Here is a 22937-nt window from a genome sequence, read left to right as displayed (position 1 = left end):
ATTAGTCTGTATTGGCTAATACGTATTGTTCTGACAAGAACCCGATATGCGCAACGTGTATAAATCATTCATTCCGTTTCTTTTAGTACGTATCGGCTTATACGATCCTGTATTGGGCTGTTTCGAATCTCTATTGACCGATATAGACCCAAAATAGTCCGATACAATTTGGGTCTATATCATTAATCCATATTTAATATTGAATATCTCATTAATATCGTTTATTTAAGTATAATTTCTCTTTCATTAATTAGCCAATTACTCCAAAACAAATTTAAATTTAAATTTAAATTTTAGCGCCTAATTCAAATTCTCTCATTAATTACTGTAATTAATGGTCCCCTATTATTAATTTCATTTTTTTAGTGTAAAAACTTGAAATTTTAGTTATAGCAAGATTTGAAACTTGGCTACTTGATTTTAACAACCACAAATTCACCATTGAACCACACATATTTGTTTGCTACGATCATATGTATTTTTTAATTTTAAATAAATTTTCACTTTTCTTAATGAGTGAAAAGTTTTTATTAATAAATACTAGAATTAATTATTAAAAATTTTATACACATTTTAATTATATTGGTTTTTGAAAATTGGCATTCACATTTTACTTTTTTTTTTTTTGTTCTTTTACATTTTAATTATTCCATCATTTTTCAATGATTACCAATTGTCTCCTATATATCACACTTAATATAAATCATTGAATTATGATATTTTAAATTTAAATAACTTATTTGCAATCATATAAAATATGTAAATATAACTAGTAATATATTTTTTAAGATTTAATTAAATTTTATATTGATTTTTCATCCATATCCATATGTATCCAAAACATATCCCAACACTTTTAAACCTTGCCCACGCCCAAATAATGCATTGCTGAGGTGTAAGGGTGGACTGAAAAAGTGCCAGTCATGGAGGGTGCTGTTGACAGCCCAGGCTGCCAAAAGTGTGTACAGCAAAAGTTTCGTCCAGATATGCTATGCTGTGGTCAGCAATGTGCTGTGGTCTCTGGACAGCAGATTCAGACTCACCAACGATGGGGATGGAGTTCTATCAATCTAGGACATGTTAAATGACCTTAACCAGCAAAATGTCACGTGGGATCGTCACATTACATTTGTATGGAGCCCGAGGAAGGATAGAAAGCAGAGTATCATGCACCACAAAAAAATGCAAAGGTCATTATCAAAATTACTCAAGAATAGATGTCTTCTATAACCACTACACCATTCTTCATCATTCCACAAACATATTTGTCAACAACATCCAATCCACGTCACTGATTAACTGCAAAAAAAAAAAAAAAAAGCTCAACAACTGAACTAGAACTCATACTCAATCCTTTGGTAAAATGTTCAATGAATCTATTATCAAAGTCTCCAAACAGGAGCAAAACACCAGCAGCAATCAGCCAATCATCTCTGCTTACTGCTGTCGAACTTCGATTTTCTTCTTTTGCCAGAGACGATCCAGTGCACTGTCAGCATCTCCCTGCAAAACCATTGGTTTTCTTTCATCAGTTTAGATAGGGTTGCAGTGTATAGCAACAAGAAAACCTCAGTCAAGAAACAGCACAAAAAAGATGGAAGTACCACACAAGAATTCGAGCAAACTATAAATACATTAGTTCATACATGCGTTTGTGACCCTTTTCAACAACAGATCACTCAAGAATAAATGGCACTATCCAAACATAACAACGCCGTTGACATCCAAGCAATATCTTTGCTTGATTATTTTGGAGAGGAAAATATATGATGTTACGACTCTCACCTAATTTCATCCTCCATAAACCTTTCAAGTGTGCATTATACAATGGATGAGACAATGCCGATAACCTTCCCATGAGAAGTGTAAAATGTGTCTATGGTTACCTGTGTACTATGGAAACATCCTCGGAAGATACCCAAATGGAAAACAATGGTGCTAAAGAACATTTTCAAGAGTAGAAGTGAACACAATAAATGATTGAGAACTAGCCAACAGGGGGCTGAAATTTATTTGCTTTAGTAAACCATTCTTCCAAGAAATAAACAGTGTTTTAAAAGCGCAAGGGCCAATTTGTGCCTGAGGTGCAAAGCACAAGGCGAGGTGCACACCTTTTTAAGCAAGGTGCAAAATTACAAAAAAAAAAGGTAAATATAAAAAAAAAGTCAGAAAATTCAAACAAATGCCAAAAATTTTTAAACAATGCAAAAAAACATTAAACAAAATGTTAAAAAAATATATAAACTTAAACGTTAAAATAAATGTTTTTAAATAACCTATTATCTAAATTTTAAATAGATAAACATAAAATGTAAAGCGTATTCAAATGAAAATTTAAAAATAAAAGCAAACATATAAAGCATTTTCAAGCATGTAAAACCCACAATCTCTTTTTTTCCTTAATTGCATTGCTTCAAGTGGCTAATGTGATGTAAAACATATTTCATTCTTGATTCTATGAGTAGCCTTTGTGCCACGCCTCTCGAGGCAAGCCCGAACAAGACTATGTTAGGGTCTGAAATTCTTATTTCTCATATAAAAAAATAATGATTTTATAGCTTTCATTGCCTTTTAAGAAGATATCATATTGCAATGAATGACAAACAACATCAGCAAATAAGGGCTGCATCTTTTGAGGCTGAGGCGCAAGGCACACCAGGCATGCAGCTTTTGCAAGGGGTGCACCTAGGACCAGGGCAAGGCGCATTTTAGGGTATGCGCCTTGCCTGTGCGCCTAGGAGTGCCTCTTAATATCACTAGAAATAATACATGGCAAATTTATTTGTTTTAATAAAAGGTGGTTATACTCAACAGTACAATAAAAATCATGCTTATAGCAAGAAATAATACATGGCAAATTTCAACACAAAAGATTGCATTTACAACCTTAACAAAACCATCTATTTAAGATTTCAAATGGCGTTTTGAACATTCTACAGCCTACAGACCAAATAGTGTGATTAAAGTGCACCTAGAGACCTGTTAGTACTTAGTATGTTTATTATGTTACTTAATCTCAAATGCACATAGGCTCATCAAACTGCGGAAATCAGAAGCACATAGCATCATCAAATGACAGACACCTTAATTGCTCTTCACCAAAGTCACTTCACGTAGACTAAACAATGTCTACCTCTAGCTATTACATGCTATTAACATGCTATTAGAAAACCAATGGCAATAGCCAACAATATTGGGAAATGTTTGGATGCAAAATTGAGGAAAGCAAAACTCAAGGGCCAGAACTTAAAGCTTGAGATCATGACAACTATATTTGGCAGCCCATTCTTTAGCAGGGTAACTAACCATAAAATGATGAAATAAGATGCAGATAGACAAAACCCCAACAAGCTGGGGCAATATTGATGATGGTGAGATATGTCAAAAATGGCTAGCCAGGGTAGAGCCCAGGACCAGATACCATTCTGAGACAACAAAGGTCCAAGTTCAACTTTTTAAATACAGAGAACAATAAAGTTCAACCCAAGATTCTAAATATCCATACAGACCAAGACACTGGATGGGGCATCTCGGTCTTTACCCTGAGATGCTTTCTGTTTCTTTAGTTTTCTCTCAAACCAGTTCAGTCACACCACAAAGCACATGGTATTTTGAGACCCACCGATACAAGTGCTCTGCCTTATTGTGCAATTATTATTTTCAAATTTTCTGTGCCTATGTTGTAGTAATCCAAGTTCTTCAATAATAAATTATAACGAATTATTGTACAATTACAACATGGACGAGCACCATCCCTAAGGTCAGCATAACTGTAAACATTTAAATTTAGAAGAGGGGTTCTTATAACGAATAAAGTGAACAGAAGATGAACCTGAGCTCGGACAAAACCACACAGAGCAAAGGTGGTAAAGTGGCCAGTATATATGCCATTCTCATCCACATGCCCAATATTTATCTGGACAGATGCATGGTCCTTCGAAGTAATAAGCCTATTTGTGGCAGAGCTGCAAATCATAAACCATAGGTAGTAAATAAACAAAAACTTCAATATCTAATTAACATAGACGAAAACAGGAAGAATAAGCAAGCTCTTAAGGGTGATAGAAAATATGAGACACGGTTGTGTATACCATTTCCTGGGGATGTACAGATCCATGTTTTGACCCTCTTCGTTCTGCATTTTGGTGGTTGTTTCAACGGCTCGGAGAAACCAGACTGGCAGAACTGAATAAAGCAAATGCGTTGAGTAATCATGGATACAATTTTTGTATTATAAAGGAGAATACAATTGAGAAGGTACAATTTGGGGACACGTTCAGTTTAAGTTTACAATTGAGATCTCAAAGAAACCGTATTCGGTAGTTTAACAAACCCTAATAAAACGGACAGTTGATTCGAAAGAAACACCATCCAGAGGTAAGAGAAAAGATCAATGACCAATTAATTAATCGATAAAAAGAAAACAATGGTTCCCATAAAACCCGCAATACAGATATCCAATTTCAATCTCATCAATCGCAACAGAACATTAAAGAAAAACGCAATAAAGCCTAAGAAAAGCAGAGATTTCCAAGCAAGATGATAGGGAAGATCGATTCATCCAAGTTAGAGAGCGTACCAGAGGCAATGAAAGAGTCCTGCGAATGTTGAGAAGACGGACCGAGATTCCAACAGCAAAACCCTAATTTCTTCGAAAGAATAGGATTTTGCTGAAAAGATTTCAATGCCATAAATACGCCTCCATCTTGCTTTATTGACAATCTGGCCCTTGACCTGGTTGACAACGGGCCCTGTTCTTGCTCCAAAAGCTCGTCCTAGGCCTTGACATAGTACAGGCCTGGAGGCCCACAATTAGACACATGTTCACAGACCGGGATTCAATTTCGGCCCATGACCATTTGACACTATTTCCATCTCGGTCTTCAGGCTGGTACAAGTGAGCAAAAGGAACCTAAAAACCGAATTGACCGAAAAGCAGACCAAATCCGAACCGAAAAATGGTTAATCGAATTGGTCGGTTTGGTTTTGGTTTGATATTATTAAAAACCATTAATTTCGGTTTGGTTTGGATTAATTTATTAAAAAATCTGCAGTTAATCAAACCAATTGGTATATACTAATAATATATATATATGTTATATATTATACGATAAATTACAAAACCCCCCTTGTACTATGGGGTTAGTGATAAAGACCACCCGTACTTTTCTTTGCAATAAAGATACCCCTGAACTTTCTTCGTTTGACAAAGACCCTCTTCTTTTCGCATTTCGTGAATTAACTTTTTAAAAGATTAATGTCCCACTATTTTAAATTTTTTAAATACCCAAACAACCATTTTCTTTAATTTATGAAATCACTTAACTTTTTATATACTTTGAACTATTCATCTTTCCTCCCCTTTCCCGTGTTCCTTCATGCCATGACAGACTCCATTTGATAGTAAGACTAATTTCTAGGTAAATCTGCCAAGTTTATTCATTGGGTTGGACTCCTGAAAAGAATTCTACTGTCATTGCATGACAAGATTCGGAGGTTAATTGTGTGGAATGCTAGCTCTAAGAAGGTAGAAAACCCATTCTCCAAATGATCAATCTGGTGCATGTGGTAGTGTTGATCAATTTGAATTCTTCAGTTGATAAGGATGGGAATTTACCAATATCAAGGATGTTAAGCGGCATGCATAAGGGTTATGTATCTTCATGTTAGTATGTTCCAGATGAAGATACTCACCTAATAACCAATTCTGGTGATCAAACGTGAGTTTTGTGGGATGTTACCACAGGCCAGAGGCTTTCTGTGTTTGGAGGTGAATTTCCATCAAGGCACACAGCTAATGTACTAAGGTGTGTATAAAGACCCATGTCCATCAATTCTAACTTGAAGAATTGCGAATGACTTCAAAACAAAAACTGCAAATGCACAAACAACAAAGCTTATGACAAGTAGAAAATCTCCAACATATTGCGTAGGCCCATTATTTGGTACAAACTACAAAGTTAATGAAAACCTGCTTATAAACCGCTCTACTAGCTTTTCTATTCTAGACTTGCAAAACCAATGAATCCATTAATATATTTGAATAAACTCCTTGGGAGTGGGTTCATTTTACTAAACTTGACTGTAAGGACAAAAGTGAACAAAGGGTAGAGTGTAATTATTGTAGTAAGGCCTAGTTTGTCCATTTGCAAGTGATACTAGTTCCTTAAGTAATATCACTTGTCTAGATGTAAACAGTATCCCCTTAATAATATAGACAAGTGGCAAAAGACTTTGGAAACTTTACTTCAAAGTTCTAAAGAGGGGATCACCACACCATCACTTATGCTTTACAAGTTTAATCAAGACGAATGTAAAAAAAGAACTTGATATGATGATTATTATATATGAATTACCTTTTAAACATGCGGAACGAGAGGGGTTTTGTGGCTTTTGTGGTAAAATGCAACCAAGATTTGTAGTTCTTTTACGTCACATAATAATTAGAGATTGTTATAGTCTTCATGTGGAGGAGAATAAAATATTATAACAATTTTTTTAAAAACTATCATCAAGGGTTTGTCTCACTACAGACACATGTACATCATCTCAAAACCTTAGTTACAAGTGTCTCACTGTTCATTTCATTGATGATGAGTGGAAATTGCACAAAAAAAAATTAAATTTTTGTCTAATTTCTAGTCATCCAGGAGAGATAATTGGCAAGGCCATTGAGAGGTGTTTACTTAATTGGGTCATTGAAAGAGTGTTAACTGTAACGGTGGACAATGCAAGTTTAAATGATGTAAGGATTCAATATTTGATGAAAAGACATAATAATTAGAAGGGAAGTGTCTTAAAAAGTAAGTTCTTGCACATGAGATGTGGTGCACATATTTTGAGCTCAATTGTCAAAGAAGGGTTGTCAAAGGTAGATGGTTCTATTTTCAAGATTCGTTTTGCAGTGAAAGAGTGTTCACTGTGGTGGTGGACAATGCAAGTTCAAATGATGTAGGGATTCAATATTTGGAAAAAATATAAAATAATTTGAATGAAAGTGTCTTAAAAAGAGAGTTCTTGCACATGAGATGTGGAGCACATATTTTGAGCTTAATTGTCAAAGAAGGGTTGTCAAAGGTAGATGATTCTACTTTCAATATTCGTTTTGTAGTGAAATATGTAGGATCTTCACCAACAAGATTGAAAAGATTTAAGGATTGTGTGGAGAAAAAAAAAAAAAGATAGTGAGTACGGGTCTTGTTTGCCTAGATATTGAAACTAGGTCGAACTCTACTTATTTAATGTTGAAATCTGCTTTGAAAATTCAAAAGGCATTTGATTTGTTGGAGAGTGTTGACAGTAGGTATGTAAATGATCTTATTCATCTTAAAAACAAGGTCTGCCTACTGATGGAGATTGGGAATATGCTTGTGGTTTGCTACCTTTTCTTAAAATTTTCTATGAAACTACATTGATATTGTCTAGCTCACTTTATATAACTAGAAATGAATACATGAAAGAAATTTATGGTATTGGAATTATCCTTTTCTCGGAGGTGTAAGAGTGATGATTCCTCTATTAGTTTTATGGCTTACAAGATAAAAAGGAAGTGTGACAAGTATTGGATTATTAGTGAGTTATATAATGTTAATATTACTAAAGTGCTAAATGAAAAGGTGAAACAAGTTTTGATTTTTATGAATGAGATTTATAGTTCAGCCTAGTCATTTCCTAATATTCACTCAAGTAATCAATTTCAGGATCCAAATGATATGGGAGTTAAGAATGTAGAGGATATTGCTGATTTCATGAATTCATTATTTAGCAAGCAAAAAACGCGTCAAGGAAGTGTAGAAAACAAAACAGAATTGGATAAATTTTTAAGAGAGGAATGTGAAGATCCTAAAAGTAAATCATTTGACATATTGCCTTAGTAGAAAACTAGTTCCTCTAAATATCGGGTGCTTTCTTTGATGGTTCAAGATTTATTAGCTACGCATGTGTCTACAATTGCATTTGAATCGGCTTTTAGCACTGAAGGTCGTGTGCTTGATTCATTTCGTAGTTCTCTAACTCCGAGAATGGTAGATCTATCATTTGTGGATAAAATTGGTTATGAATGTCACATGGTTATCTTTATATAGAGGAGAGCTTAAATGAGCTCGAAAATATGGAATCAGGTAAAGTTTGTGTTTTTCATTTTTGTTTTTATTGTTCATGTTTATTTTGTTATAGTAATTCTAATTTGCATTTGTCTTTTTATTGTAGAAATGGTATCCTTAATCGAAGAGCATCTTCTTGTCAACATTGATGATTAAGTGGTTGAGTGGTTGTAGAACTTGTGTTTGTGGTTGTGAAGTGTGAAGAGTGAAACTATGAATTTGTTTTTTTATAGTTGTGGTCCTTGTAGGCTTGTGGTTGTGAACCTTGTGGTTTTTTTAATTATTTTATGGTTATGGACCTGTAGTTGTGGTTCTTATTATGCAAATTACGGTTTTTATGGATTATGCTTATGGATTTTTATGGCTATGGACATGTAGTTATGGTTTTTATGGTTATAGACTTGTTGTCTTGGTTAATTCTTTGACAACCAATCAGCCATACAAGTTTGTTTATTTATTTTAATTCTTTGACAGCTATACTTGTGCTTGGTTCTAGTTCTATTAAGTTTTTCCCCTCCAAAATTAGAACCATTAGCTAAGAAATTTTGATGAGAGATGGAGAGGGAAGGGCTTAAAATAGGCTAATAGTAGGCTTTAAAGGTATTACTATGCTACTCTATAGAATGATTTAGTTGCTTTTCGCTTTTAATTAGTGAGAACATGACAGGTGAAGAAATTAGTATCACTTGTAGAAGTCTTTGTGCTCATGGTTAGACCATGTCAAATTTAGGTATAACTTGTAGCAACCTTGGTTTATTTCATCTATGATTTGTTTCTTTATTTTTAATATTACTATTTGATTGTTTTGTTATTAACTCTGTTATATACTCTGCCATGACTTGCTAGTTTTGATGCGGAATGATCATCTCAATTTGATAATGTTGGTGACAATGTTCAGGAGAGGAGACTGCAAGTATGAAAAAGGAGAGAAGGGAGTAGAAGGTGTGTAACTAGGGCCATTAAAAATTACACCAGTCAGCTTCTCAATTCTCAGTTATGCCATTACATCTCAATCTGAATGTAAGGCCATTTACTTAACTACTTAGGCTTAATGTTGATGATCATGACTATTTGGTAGCTTTGAAAAGAATAGGGGAATTTGATTTGATGACCTGTTGGTTTTTTCTTGTGTTCTTTCTTTTTTTTTCAAGAAATTGATTTGAAAACACCATCTCACTTAACCATTTCTTATACGTGCTTTCTGGTTAGGTTCTACACCTAAAAATCTAAGATTAATAGATATTTCTGGTTAAGTTCTTTTCCAGATGATCTTATCATGTTCTAGGTAAACTCTAAGTGTTAATTAACATTGCAGGCTTTCCATTAGGATCTGATAATCTTACAATGTGACCAGATACGGATACCCATGTTGAAATATCTTGTATTTGCAATGTTTGAAAATTATTTTCTGCATAATGATTACATCATTAGAAGATTTAGTGATACATTGGGTTTCATGCCTAAAATTAGAAAAGAGCATAGTTATTCACAAACATATTACAAAAGTAAAGGATCTAAGATGAGTGAGTAAAGGGGATTTGAACCAGTTCAAATTTCATGATTTGAACTAGCTCTTTATGTAAAAGAAGGCAATGCATGGGCAGAATAGTGAGAGCTATATATTATATTGACATACATGAATAGTAATGGCCTACAATAATCTGTCACTAATCCAATGTGGTCTCCACCAGCTGAAGGGTTCACAAAATAAAACTTTGATGAAGCAGTGAAGGCAACCCCAGGCCTTCTAAGCATGGGAGGTGTATCCAGGAATCAGGAATGATAGGTTTTGCCTCTATCCTTTGAGTCAATTGATGTAGGAAATTCTCTCAAAGATGAAATTTTGGCTACTTTGGAAAGGTTAAAAAAAGCAAAAGAATTAAATTGTCACAGCCTGATCATTGAAGGCAATTCCTAGTTAGATATTGGCTGGTTAAAAAAATAAGATAATGGACTAGGAATTTGCAAATGAAAGGAAAAAATTAAAATGGTTTTCCAGAGGCATGGAAGTGAGATTTATGGGTTAACCAAATAGGGGGGTGGAAGGGTTCAATTTATGTGGGCTTGTTTGTAATCTTTTGTGCTCTTGTCTTTGGGGAGGGCGAAGAGAGTTTACCTCTTGTCTTTGATGTTGTTATTATTGTTCTTTCTTCATAAAATTTTTGTTATTGATAAAAAAAGATCCATGCTATATATTAAGTAGGACAACAAAGACAACGTTTTTTTTTTTTTTAAATCAATATAAAAAACTTTCTTGATCAAGAAAAATGAAATAATGTTAAAACACAAACATGGCCCCTTCTATAGACCTAAACCCCAATCATTGTAGAAAAAAAAAACTACTATCTTGAAAAATTAAATCCTTTAAAAATACATAAGAAACCATGGATTGGATATTATAAATCTGTTATGTCCATACCAAATTTTAATAACAGACCTGATCCAAATGAAAGAACCATTGCAAGAAAAATCCACTATGCCCATTAGCATAGCCTTGGGCTAAAACCACAGGAGTAGTTGATTTCACCTTGAACTATTCACTGTAAATCTCCTATTTCGGGCCCATAGAGTCCAATGACTACACTACTCCAAATATCCCTGCAATAAGCCAATAAGGCCAAAATTTTTGCTCTAATAGTTTGTTTCATGACAACCGTTATTAATCAGTATATGCGGTAGATGTTTAAGGTACATGTAATGAGCAGCCACATACATAAATACAGAAACTTCCTCCAGGAAAAAAGCTTTGACAGTTAGTTTTCAGCTTTTATTTTGGGTACCTGGATGAAGTTTCAACGTTTTTCTAACAGATGGTGATGACAAAAAAAAAACAACCAAATCTACAGTTGTAGCCAAACCAAAGGCAACTACTGAAGTAGAAACTTCCATCAATAGGCTTGATATCCGTGTTGGCCTCATAAAAAATGTTCAGAAACATCCAAATGTTGATTCCCTTGATGTGAAAGAGATTGATGTGGGTGAAGGATCACCAAGAACTATTGTTAGTGGCCTTGTCAAATGCATTCCTCTTGAAAAATGCAGGTTCTTTTGTTCTCCTTTTCACCTTGATACTAGCATTAGCCAAAATTCTACCTTTTGTTTCTATATTGTTTCAATCCTTTTAATACTTTTTCATTTTAATCATCTATGAGTAAACACCAATATTATCCATGTGCAGAACTGGAGAGTCTGTGTTCTTTGCAACCTCAAGGCTTACAGGCTTCCCTTGAACAAACTCGGCAAGAGGGAAGGTTTTTTCCCTTTTTTTTTATTTTGAGTGCATAAAAAAATCAAAAAACCGAACCGTGGTTAATCGGTTATCGGTTCGGTTTCGTTTCAGTTAGTTTAAAAATCGAACAGATTGGTTCGATTCAAAAAATTACCCCACGGTTCGGTTCGGTTCGGTTAACCGAACCATGAGCACACCTACAGGCTGGGTCCATTCAATTTTTGTTGAAAGCCAAGTCCAAATCCGGCCCATGAATAGGTTTACCTATAATTTTGAATGTTTTTGTTTAATGTTTTTAAAATTGACACATAAGGCTCAGTTTGGAGGGAGTACAAATACAAATATGCACAGTACAAATACAAACAAAATAAAAGGTTTTGTGCTCTACATATTTGTATTTTTACTCTTTCCAAATGGAGCCTAAGCAACAAAACTGAAAAGCATTATTGAACTGTACTTTTGTTTTGAGAAGCAAAAATAAGTTGGATTTTGCTTTTTGCTATATGATCTATAAAACATGATATGAAGCCCCCAAATTGAAAACATGTTCTTTAATCAGAAATTTGAGAATACAATTTTGTTTCATTTTTTGAGAAAAACATAAAACCAATAACACATTTTAACTGTCATTGTTTTAAGAACAAATCCGTATAGTAGAAAAATACCCATTTGCATCTTTTCCTTTCTAAAACAGCATGAAAACAAAATTTATCCGGTGTTTGAGAGCATAAATGTTTTTGGGTATGACTATGATACCGGAAAGGCACCATATCTGAAAAACTCACAGCCAATCAACTGGCATCACAATAAAATTCACGACATATTTTGATTGGTCAAAGCTCTTTTAATATCATGTATTTCCGTTATCATAGATTTTTCCAATGTTTTTTGTTTTCATTTGTTTTTAAAATTGTGACATCAGCAACAATGCAAAAACACATCCTTGAATCGTGTTTTCTGTTTGGAAAAGAAAAAATAAATTACATTTTATTAAAAAAAAAGCAATAGATATCAGTGAAACAACCTATACAATGGTCTTTTAAAACAAAAAACAAATTCTATGCTATTGAAATTATATAATTAATGGAATGTATTGTGGTCTCTGGTCAGAAGATCCGGACTCACCAACGATAGGGATGGAATTCTATCAATCTAGGACATGTTAAATGACCTTAACCAGCAAAATGTCACGTGGGATCGTCACATTACCATTGTATGGAGCCCGAGGAAGGATAGAAAGCAGAGAGTATCATGAACCACAAAAAAATGCGAAGGTCATTATCAAAATTACTCAAGAATAGATGTCTTCTATAACCACTACACCATTCTTCATCATTCCACAAACAGATTTGTCAACAAGTAACATCCAATCCACGTCACTGATTAACTGCAAATAAAATAAAAAAAAAAAAAAAAGCTCAACAACTGAACTAGAACTCATACTCAATCCTTTGGTAAAATGTTCAATGGCTCTATTATCAAAGTCTCCAAACAGGAGCAAAACACCAGCAGCAATCAGCCAATCATCTCTGCTTACTGCTGTCGAACTTCGACTTTCTTCTTTTGCCAGAGACGATCCAGTGCACTGTCAGCATCTCCCTGCAAAACCATTGGTTTTCTTTCATCAGCTTAGATAGGGTTGCAGTGTATAGCAACAAGAAAACCTCAGTCAAGAAACAGCACAAAAAAGATGGAAGTACCACACAAGGATTCGAGCAAACTATAAATACATTAGTTCATACATGCGTTTGTGACCCTTTTCAACAACAGATCACTCAAGAATAAATGGCACTATCCAAACATAACAACGCCGTTGACATCCAAGCAATATCTTTGCTTGATTATTTTGGAGAGGAAAATATATGATGTTACGACTCTCACCTAATTTCATCCTCCATAAACCTTTCAAGTGTGCATTATACAATGCATGAAACAATGCCGATAACCTTCCCATGAGAAGTGTAAAATGTGTCTATGGTTACCTGTGTACTATGGAAACATCCTCGGAAGATACCCAAATGGAATGATCTACAAAAGTTGAGGAAAACAATGGTGCTAAAGAACATTTTCAAGAGTAGAAGTGAACACAATCAATGATTGAGAACTAGCCAACAGGGGGCTGAAATTTATTTGCTTTAGTAAACCATTCTTCCAAGAAATAAACAGTGTTTTAAAAGTGCAAAGCGTAAAAAGAGTGCAAGGGCCAATTTGTGCCTGAGGCGCAAAGCACAAGGCAAGGTGCACACCTTTTTAAGCAAGGTGCAAAATTACAAAAAAAAAAACTAAATATAAAAAAAAAGTCAGAAAATTCAAACAAATGCCAAAAATTTTTTAAAAATGCAAAAAAACATTAAACAAAATGTTAAAAAAATATATAAACTTAAATTTTAAAATAAATGTTTTTAAAAAACCTATTATCTAAATTTTAAATAGATAAACATAAAATGTAAAGCGTATTCAAATGAAATTTTAAAAATAAAAGCAAACATACAAAGCATTTTCAAGCATGTAAAACCCACAATCTCTTTTTATTCTTAATTGCATTGCTTCAAGTGGCTAATGTGATGTAAAACATATTTCATTCTTGATTCTATGAGTCGCCTTTGTGCCACGCCTCTCGAGGCAAGCCCGAACAAGTCTATGTTAGGGTCTGAAATTCTTATTTCTCATATAAAAAATAATGATTTTATAGCTTCCGTTGCCTTTTAAGAAGATATCATATTGCAATGAATGACAAACAACATCAGCAAATAAGGGCTGCATCTTTTGAGGCTGAGGCGCAAGGCACACCAGGCATGCAGCTTTTGCAAGGGGTGCACCTAGGACCAGGGCGAGGCGCATTTTAGGGTATGCGCCTTGCCTGTGCGCCTAGGAGTGCCTCTTTAAATCACTAGAAATAATACATGGCAAATTTATTTGTTTTAATAAAAGGTGGTTATACTCAACAGTACAACAAAAATCATGCTTATAGCAAGAAATAATACATGGAAAATTTCAACACAAAAGGTTGCATTTACAACCTTAACCAAACCATCTATTTAAGATTTCAAATGGCATTTTGAACATTCTACAGCCTACAGACCAAATAGTGTGATTAAAGTGTACCTAGAGACCTGTTAGTACTTAGTATGTTTATTATGTTACTTAATCTCAAATGCACATAGGCTCATCAAACTGCGGAAATCAGAAGCACATAGCATCATCAAATGACAGACACCTAAATTGCTCTTCACCAAAGTCACTTCATGCAGACTAAACAATGTCTACCTCTAGCTATTACATGCTATTACATAACAATAACATACATTACATTGGATCAATGGAGATGGTATAGTAGTGTCATTAGAAAACCAATGGCAATAGCCAACAATATTGGGAAATGTTTGGATGCAAAATTGAGGAAAGCAAAACTCAAGGGCCAGAACTTAAAGCTTGAGATCATGACAACTATATTTGGCAGCCCATTCTTTAGCAGGGTAACTACCCATAAAATGATGAAATAAGATGCAGATAGACAAAACCCCAACAAGCTGGGGCAATATTGATGATGGTGAGATATGTCAAAAATGGCTAGCCAGGGCAGAGCCCAGGACCAGATACCATTCTGAGACAACAAAGGTCCAAGTTCAACTTTTTAAATACAGAGAACAATAAAGTTCAACCCAAGATTCTAAATATCCACACAGACCAAGACACTGGATGGGGCATCTCGGTCTTTACCCTGAGATGCTTTCTGTTTCTTTAGTTTTTATTTTCAAACCAATTCAGTCACACCACAAAGCACATGGTATTTTGAGACCCACCGATACAAGTGCTCTGCCTTATTGTACAATTATTATTTTCAAATTTTCTGTGCCTATGTTGTAGTAATCCAAGTTCTTCAATAATAAATTATAACGAATTATTGTACAATTACAACATGGACGAGCACTATCCCCAAGGTCGGCATAACTGTAAACATTTAAATTTAGAAGAGGGGTTCTTATAACGAATAAAGTGAACAGAAGATGAACCTGAGCTCGGACAAAACCACACAGAGCAAAGGTGGTAAAGTGGCCAGTATATATGCCATTCTCATCCACATGCCCAATATTTATCTGGACAGATGCATGGTCCTTCGAAGTAATAAGCCTATTTGTGGCAGAGCTGCAAATCATAAACCATAGGTAGTAAATAAATAAAAACTTCAATATCTAATTAACATAGACGAAAACAGCAAGAATAAGCAAGCTCTTAAGGGTGATAGAAAATATGAGACACGGTTGTATATACCATTTCCTGGGGATGTACAGATCCATGTTTTGACCCTCTTCGTTCTGCATTTTGGTGGTTGTTTCAACGGCTCGGAGAAACCAGACTGATAGAACTGAATAAAGCAAATGCGTTGAGTAATTATGGATACAATTTTTGTATTATAAAGGAAAATACAATTGAGAAGGTACAATTTGGGGACACGTTCAGTTTAAGTTTACAATTGAGATCTCAAAGAAACCGTATTCGGTAGTTTAACAAACCCTAATAAAACGGACAGTTGATTCGAAACAAACACCATCCAGAGGTAAGTGAAAAGATCAATGACCAATTAATTAATCGATAAAAAGAAAACAATAGTTAAAAATGAAATTCCCATAAAACCCGCAATACAGATATCCGATTTCAATCTCATCAATCGCAACAGAACATTAAAGAAAAACGCAATAAAGCGTAAGAAAAGCAGAGATTTCGAAGCAAGATGATAGGGAATATCGATTCATCCAAGTTAGAGAGCGTACCAGAGGCAATGAAAGAGTCCTGCGAATGTTGAGAAGACGGAACCAGATTCCAACAGCGAAACCCTAATTTCTTCGAAACAATAGGATTTTGCTGAAAAGATGACTCCGATTTTATATAATCAACTCTCTATAGAGGTGGACATTTCGTCTTAAATGATTAAATGATTACATCAGTACGGGAGAGGAGTCTCCAGAAGAAATAACGCTCGTTGGGCTAGGGCTGCAAAATGGATTGGATCGGATTCGACAGAAAAGGTATATTTGACCCGATGCCATTAGAAATCTGATTGATTCCAATTAGATAAGAATCTATTTGATTTTCAAAAGTATGATTAGAAATCGAATTTAAATTCAAATATCTTATCATATTCTATTTAAATATATAAAATACATATATATAAATATAAGGGCTTTTATTCTTCTATCCATCTCATAAATTATATGAATTTGTATAAACTGGGAACAATGACAGTAGGGGCAATTCATCACAAATTCACAATTGAAGAGGTAATATAGCATAGGTGAGGGTTTGAGATACTATATTTAAAAAAAAAAAAACAATAAAAATTTATGAGGGGTATAAATCATAAATTTCCATTCTTTATAATATTTTATAACTAACAGATCCGACCAGGTCATTAACGAATTTGATCGGGGTATATTTGAATTCGATCCATTAACTAAACCATCTACTTTTTCAATCCAATTCGATTTATTAAAATCAAGGGTTAAATCTGGCTCTTACCGAATCAATTTCGGATTGGAATTGGATGGGATCCAACTTATTTATAGCCTAGCGTTGGGCTTTCACAATTTTTAGCCAGCTCTATTCCACAGGGATTAACCGATTTTGGAGCGGGAATGTCCATAAGATATTCCAAATGTAAGATTGAAGGCATTGTTTTTAAAATCGGACCGAACCGGAAAAACGAGAATTGATCATATGATCAGTTCCATTTTTCAAAACCGTTTTTTTTCTTAAAACCATTGATTTTGGTTAGCAAATCACTGAACCGATTGGTTAACTGTTTGAACGGTTTTGATTATTTTCTAATTTTTTTATTTTTTTGAATTTTTTTGTCAAAACAGATCAACCATTCGATTCAAAGTCAAACAGTCAGACCGATCAAACCGATAACTGGACCCCTGATTGGTTCAATCACCGATTCATTTTTTAAAAACCATGGTTGAAGGGACTCTGAGCACGGTTCGTGAAGACGAAATCCATATATATATATATATATATATATATATATATATATATATATATATATATATTTTTTTTTTTTTTTTTTTTTTTTCTGATGTATTTCACAAAAATATAAAATCCTCCCTTAGGTTTTCTGACAAATATATAAACTTCCCTTGTGTTTTGAATTTAACAAAAACCTCCCTTAACTTTTTGAAAAAAAGAGACAAATACCCCCTTCAATTAGGTGGCACTTGGAAGAGTATTTATCTCATGGATGGATCATTTCAGATCATGCCATGAAAAAAATAGAGATCTCGGTTTGGTGTGAATAGGACTGGTCCACAATATATGGTAGACCAGCCCCATCCGCGGTTAAATATCTCGTCAATACATTTTTATCGTGGTTTAATTCGGTCCTCGGGACTGCAACTTAAACTATCACTTCTCTGATGAAGTTCTCCTTTCGGATTTGTGTGTGTATGTGTGTTTTCATTTGAATGTGTTCTGTTTCGTTAATTCCAACCTTCGTTCTTCCCTTAAACCTCCATTGCTGCAAGAGCTAAAACCCTTGAAGAGAACACTTTTCAGTGATTACTGTTTGAATGTGATTTCTCCTCGACCATTTACACCCATTGCTTGAACCTACATGTTAAGAAAATGTTAATCTCATCAAAACAAATAAAGAACGAAAAGATATAACAACACAAAATGGGTGTAAAGAATTTGAGTAAGGCAACAGATAGTACAAATGTGTAGAAGAAGACAGAAAAGTTCCCAGTTTGTCCCCAACTTGAGATGATAAGAGAGGAATGAGCAACTGAACCATTTTATATTAATGTTTAAAGCACAAGAGTAAAATCACCATGACAAAAAGTAAGAAAAATATAATAGAATTATTAACTGGAATGGATAGGATAAGCCACAACATTTACAGATACCAACTAGTACGAGATCCAATGGATTATTATTTTGCATAAATATTTTAATGGTATGATTGTCTTGCAATAATTTGATATTTCATTTGATTAAATATTATTTTTTATTATTTTTATCAACAGAATAATATTTTTTATTTTTTAAAATGATTTTATTACCATCTTTGTTGAAATTAATATTTTTTAGTTAATATTCAATTGTCAATGCCTTTTTTCCAATTTATTTATCATATAAATTGTAAAAATTATCTATTTATGATTCACTAGGTAGATTACTTAATAAATTACATATGAGATACATGAAATAAAAACATGTGGCGTGGACTTGACCGGTCCACGCCACGCCTACAAAACACCACTATGTGCATGGTTTTCAAAACCGGACCGGACTAGAGGTCGGACCTAAAAAACAGGGAACTGGTCACTTGATCGGTTCCATTTTTCCCCAAAACCATTGATTTTGGTAAGCAAACCGCTGAATCGACCGATTAACGGTTCAAACGTTTTGACCATTTTTCAATTTTTTAATTTTTTTTAATTTTTTTGTTAGAATGGGCCAACCATTTGGGTTAAACTGTCAGGCCATTTGAACCGGTAACCAGACCCCTAACCGGTTCGGTTTTAAAAACCATGACTGTGGGTGTGGACTGGACTAGTCCACATATTCCGTCCACAATTCAAAACAACTATGGATTGTGGTCTGGTGTGGATTAGTCATTGCCACAGGGGTGTAGTGTAGATCAATCCACACCCACCAATTTTTCATCCATACTATAGAACACCCGTTAGTTTACTAGTAACTTAAGTGAGCATTTTACCAAAATACCCTCATGAGTAGAGATGAAGAGCTAGCAAAAAAAATAAAATAAAATAAAAAAAGATGAATCGAAGAAGAGTATGCTAGCAAAGGTTTAAACGGAAGATGAATATGACGAATGAGAGACGGGATTTGCCATCTTTAAAGCTACTGCAAGTATCAAATATTGGAGAAATTTCTACAATTGATGTTATGTTCTCCGGTCAATAAGTTCTAGTGGATGCTACAGAACGCATTAAATAAGGGTGTTCGATTGTAAAAGACAATGGAAGGGAGGTATTTATATCTTTCTTCAAAATTATAAGGAGGATTTTATTAAAACCAAAAGAGAGGGGAGGTTTTATGATTGTCAGAAACCTTAAGGGATGTTTTTATATTTTATCCAAAAATAATTATTCTAAATGTACATATAGATATTGCAATTTTTCTTGATCAAACTGCCCCTTTTTTTAATTTTGATGAGTGCAATAAAAAAAATACTACATCATCTTCCTCTAAAACATTGAACCAAGGCATCTCTCTTCCTTCTTGCTCCTCTTTTTTCTCTATCTTATCTCCTTTTTCCTTCCTTCTTTTCCTCTTGTGACGAACACAAATTTTGGTCGAAACACAACTCAATAACCTATTTTTGCTTTTCAACTAATGTGACAACTTAGACATTGTTAACCAAGGCATCGGTTCTACCAAAAGCATCATAATCTTTCTGCAATAAGGATTCTAAGACTTGGACGATTTGGATCATTCTTTGATAAAGAGCTAAAGCCCGGTTGACAGATTTCATTGCATAGAGACTATAGTCGACTTTTCTGTCACACAGTAGCAACAATCTTGCAACCAACCTTAGAGATTCAACTTGAACCGTTAACCATCACCACCTTTCCATCTAAACAATGGCATCACTCAAGATCTTTGTCACTTGGCTATTATGGTCATGTTTGATTCAATTCTCATTTTTCTCATTCTTACTCAAGATGAAATTCTAAAATGGATAAGAATGGATTGTTAGAGTATCTCAATAGTTATGATAGACTTGTAACCGGGATGGGTATCTCTGATAGCTATCCTAGATAATTGATTATGGTTATCTAGGATAGCTATCTTAGATAATTGATCACCTTATCTCATTGTCATGTAATTTCCTAGATAAATTCTAACTCTGTAATTGTTGTCCTCTTGTAACTTCTCTATTTAAATGATTCAAGAGACCAGTCATCACTGACAAAGTCATTCCATTCTCATTTAAATAGATAAACCTATTATCTATTTAAATGATTCAAGCACCACTACTCATGCCGTCTAGAGACAAATGCAGTCTGGATCGATAGATGGTCAAACCATTATGGTGGTCTCCCTTTCTAGTTTTATGATTGTAGTCTCAGTAAGATTGGATCGTACTAATTTCTTGCCTTGGAGCTCTCAAACTACACTATCTCTCAAAGGGCATCGTTTATACGGCTATATGGACGGATATTTTCCTTCTTGGAAGATGGCAGTAGCCAAGGGTCTAGCCGCAGCAACCCAGATCATGCAACATGGATCAAACAAGACCAGTTGTTCATAAGCTGGTTATTATCTTCATTAATAGAGCCGGTTCTGGCTCAAGTAGTTGGCTGTAAGATATCCATAGAGGTATGGGATTGACTTCATGTTCTCTTTTCATCTACTAGTAAAACTCGAATCCATGATTTGAAATTAAATTAGCTTATCTGAAGAAGGGTACTCTCACTGTCACTAATTATGTTCAAAAAATTAAAAGTTTATCTGATGCTTTAGCTGCTTCTGGACACTTCCTCACTGATGTTGATCAAATTCATTATCTTCTTGGTGGTTTACCTGTTGAATATGATACCTTGTGCTCTCTGTGACTACTAGACTAGATAGTCTTTCTTTTGCTAAAAATCAAAATTTGTAACTTACCTTTGAAAAGCACTTAGAGCGTCACTCTTCACAATCTGTATTGGATTCTCCTTTTGCTAATTTGGCCAATAAGAAAACCTTTAATCGTAATCAGTCATCTTCTTATAAGCTTTGACAATTTAATAATGATGGTGGTTCTAACAACTCCAAGAAAACTTCCTATAATAACAACAATCATAGCAAATCCAATTCCAAGAATGCCACTATAGTTTGTCAACTCTGTGGGTATCCTGGCCATACAATAGCTACTTGCCGCCTTTATTTGAAACTCACTACCAATAAGCCTACCAAGCAAGCTCATATAGCCTCATCTTCACGATCTGTCATGATGAAAATTGGTATCTTGATTCTGGAGCAACCAATCATATGACTTCAGGTATTGAGAGCCTCTCTCTTCATGATGAGTATCATGGAACAGATCATATCTTGGTCGGAAATGGTATGGGTCAAGACATTTCTCATATTGGCTCTTCTATTTTGAATATTGATTATGGGTCCATTGTCTTGAAAAATATTCTCAGAGTTCCTAATATATCTAAGAACTTGCTCTTTGTCAAAAGAACTACAATTCATAGTTGCATCCAGACACAAAAGCCACAAAACCCCTCTCGTTCCACATGCTTAAAAGGTAATTCATCCATAATAATCATCCAAGCAAGTTCTTTTTCTACATTCATCTTGATTAAACTTATAAGGCATAAGTGATGGTGTGGTGCTCCCCTCTTTAGAACTTTGAAGTGAAGTTTCTAAAGTCTTTTGCCACTTGTCTATATTATTAAGGGGATACTGTTTACATCTAGACAAGTGATATTACTTAAGGAACTAGTATTACTTGCAGATGGACAAACTAGGCCTTACCACAATAATTACACTCTACCCTTTGTTCACTTTTGTCCTTACAGTCAAGTTTAGTAAAATGAACTCACTCCCAAGGAGTTTATTCAAATATATTAATGGATTCGTTGGTTTTGCAAGTCTAGAATAGAAAAACTAGTAGAGCGGTTTATAAGCAGGTTTTCATTAACTTTGTAGTTTGTACCAAATAATAGGCCTATACAATCTGTTGGAGATCTGCTATTTGTCATAAGCTTTGTTGTTTGTGCATTTGTAGTTTTTGTTTTGAAGTCATTCTCAATTCTTCAAAACAAAATTAATGGATATGGGTCTTTATACACGCCTTAGTACATTAGTTGTGTGCCTTGATGAAAATTCACCTCTAAACACAAAAAGCCTCTCGCCTGTGGTAACATCCCACAAAACTCACGTTTGATCACCAAAATTGGTTATTAGGTGAGTATCTTCATCTAGAACATACTAACATGAAGATACATAACCCTTATGCATGCCGCTTAACATCCTTGATATTGGTAAATTCCCATCCTTGTCAACTGAAGAGTTCAGATTGATCAACACTACCACATGCACCAGATTGATCATTTGGAGAATGGGTTTTCTGGCTTGTTAGAGCTAGCATTCCACACAATTAACCTCTGAATTTTGTCATGCAATGACAATTCAATTCTTTTCAGGAGTCCAACTCAATGATTAAACTTGACAGATTTACCCAAAAATTAGTCTTACTATCAAATGGTGAGTCTGTTATGGCATGAAGGAACATGGGAAAGGGGAGGAAAGACGAATAGTTCAAAGTATATAAAAAGTTAAGTGATTTCATAAATTAAAGAAAAGGGTTGTTTGGGTATTTAAAAAATTTAAAACAGTGGGACATTAATCTTTTTCAAAGTTAATTCACGGAATGCAAAAAGAAGAGGGTCCTTTGTCAAACGGCGAAAGTTCAGGAGTGTCTTTATTGCAAAGAAAAGTACAGGGGGTCTTTATCACTGGCATATATATATATATTATTAGTATATACCAATTGGTATGATTAATTGCCGATTTTTTAATAAATTAATCGAAACCAAACCGAAATTAGTGATTTTTAATAATATAAAACCAAAACTGAACCGACCAAT

At 34.3% G+C, this 22937-nt stretch overlaps 2 protein-coding genes across 2 annotated transcripts; both read right to left on the bottom strand.

The window, feature by feature from the left end:
- Window positions 1-1168: 1168 nt before the first annotated feature.
- Window positions 1169-4758, bottom strand: LOC148861541 (small ribosomal subunit protein eS21-like). Its single transcript, XM_088984602.1, has 4 exons — window positions 4580-4758; window positions 4092-4185; window positions 3833-3965; window positions 1169-1503 (listed from the first exon to the last, which is right to left on the bottom strand). Exons 1-4 carry the CDS (start codon window positions 4689-4691, stop codon window positions 1438-1440), a joined length of 405 nt encoding a protein of 134 aa, XP_088840728.1. The 5' UTR covers window positions 4692-4758; the 3' UTR covers window positions 1169-1437.
- A 7825-nt stretch (window positions 4759-12583) lies between these two features.
- On the bottom strand, window positions 12584-16582 carry LOC148861540 (small ribosomal subunit protein eS21). The gene is made up of 4 exons (XM_088984601.1): window positions 16104-16582; window positions 15604-15697; window positions 15345-15477; window positions 12584-12930 (listed from the first exon to the last, which is right to left on the bottom strand). Exons 2-4 carry the CDS (start codon window positions 15651-15653, stop codon window positions 12865-12867), a joined length of 249 nt encoding a protein of 82 aa, XP_088840727.1. The 5' UTR covers window positions 15654-15697; window positions 16104-16582; the 3' UTR covers window positions 12584-12864.
- Window positions 16583-22937: the final 6355 nt, after the last annotated feature.

This window comes from Nelumbo lutea, chromosome 4 (assembly GCF_056320005.1).
Source record: "Nelumbo lutea isolate HS-2025 chromosome 4, American lotus-T2T, whole genome shotgun sequence".
Classification (NCBI taxonomy): Eukaryota; Viridiplantae; Streptophyta; class Magnoliopsida; order Proteales; family Nelumbonaceae; genus Nelumbo; species Nelumbo lutea.
Note: the sequence above shows the minus strand (reverse complement) of the source record. Positions and strands in the feature narration are given on the sequence as shown.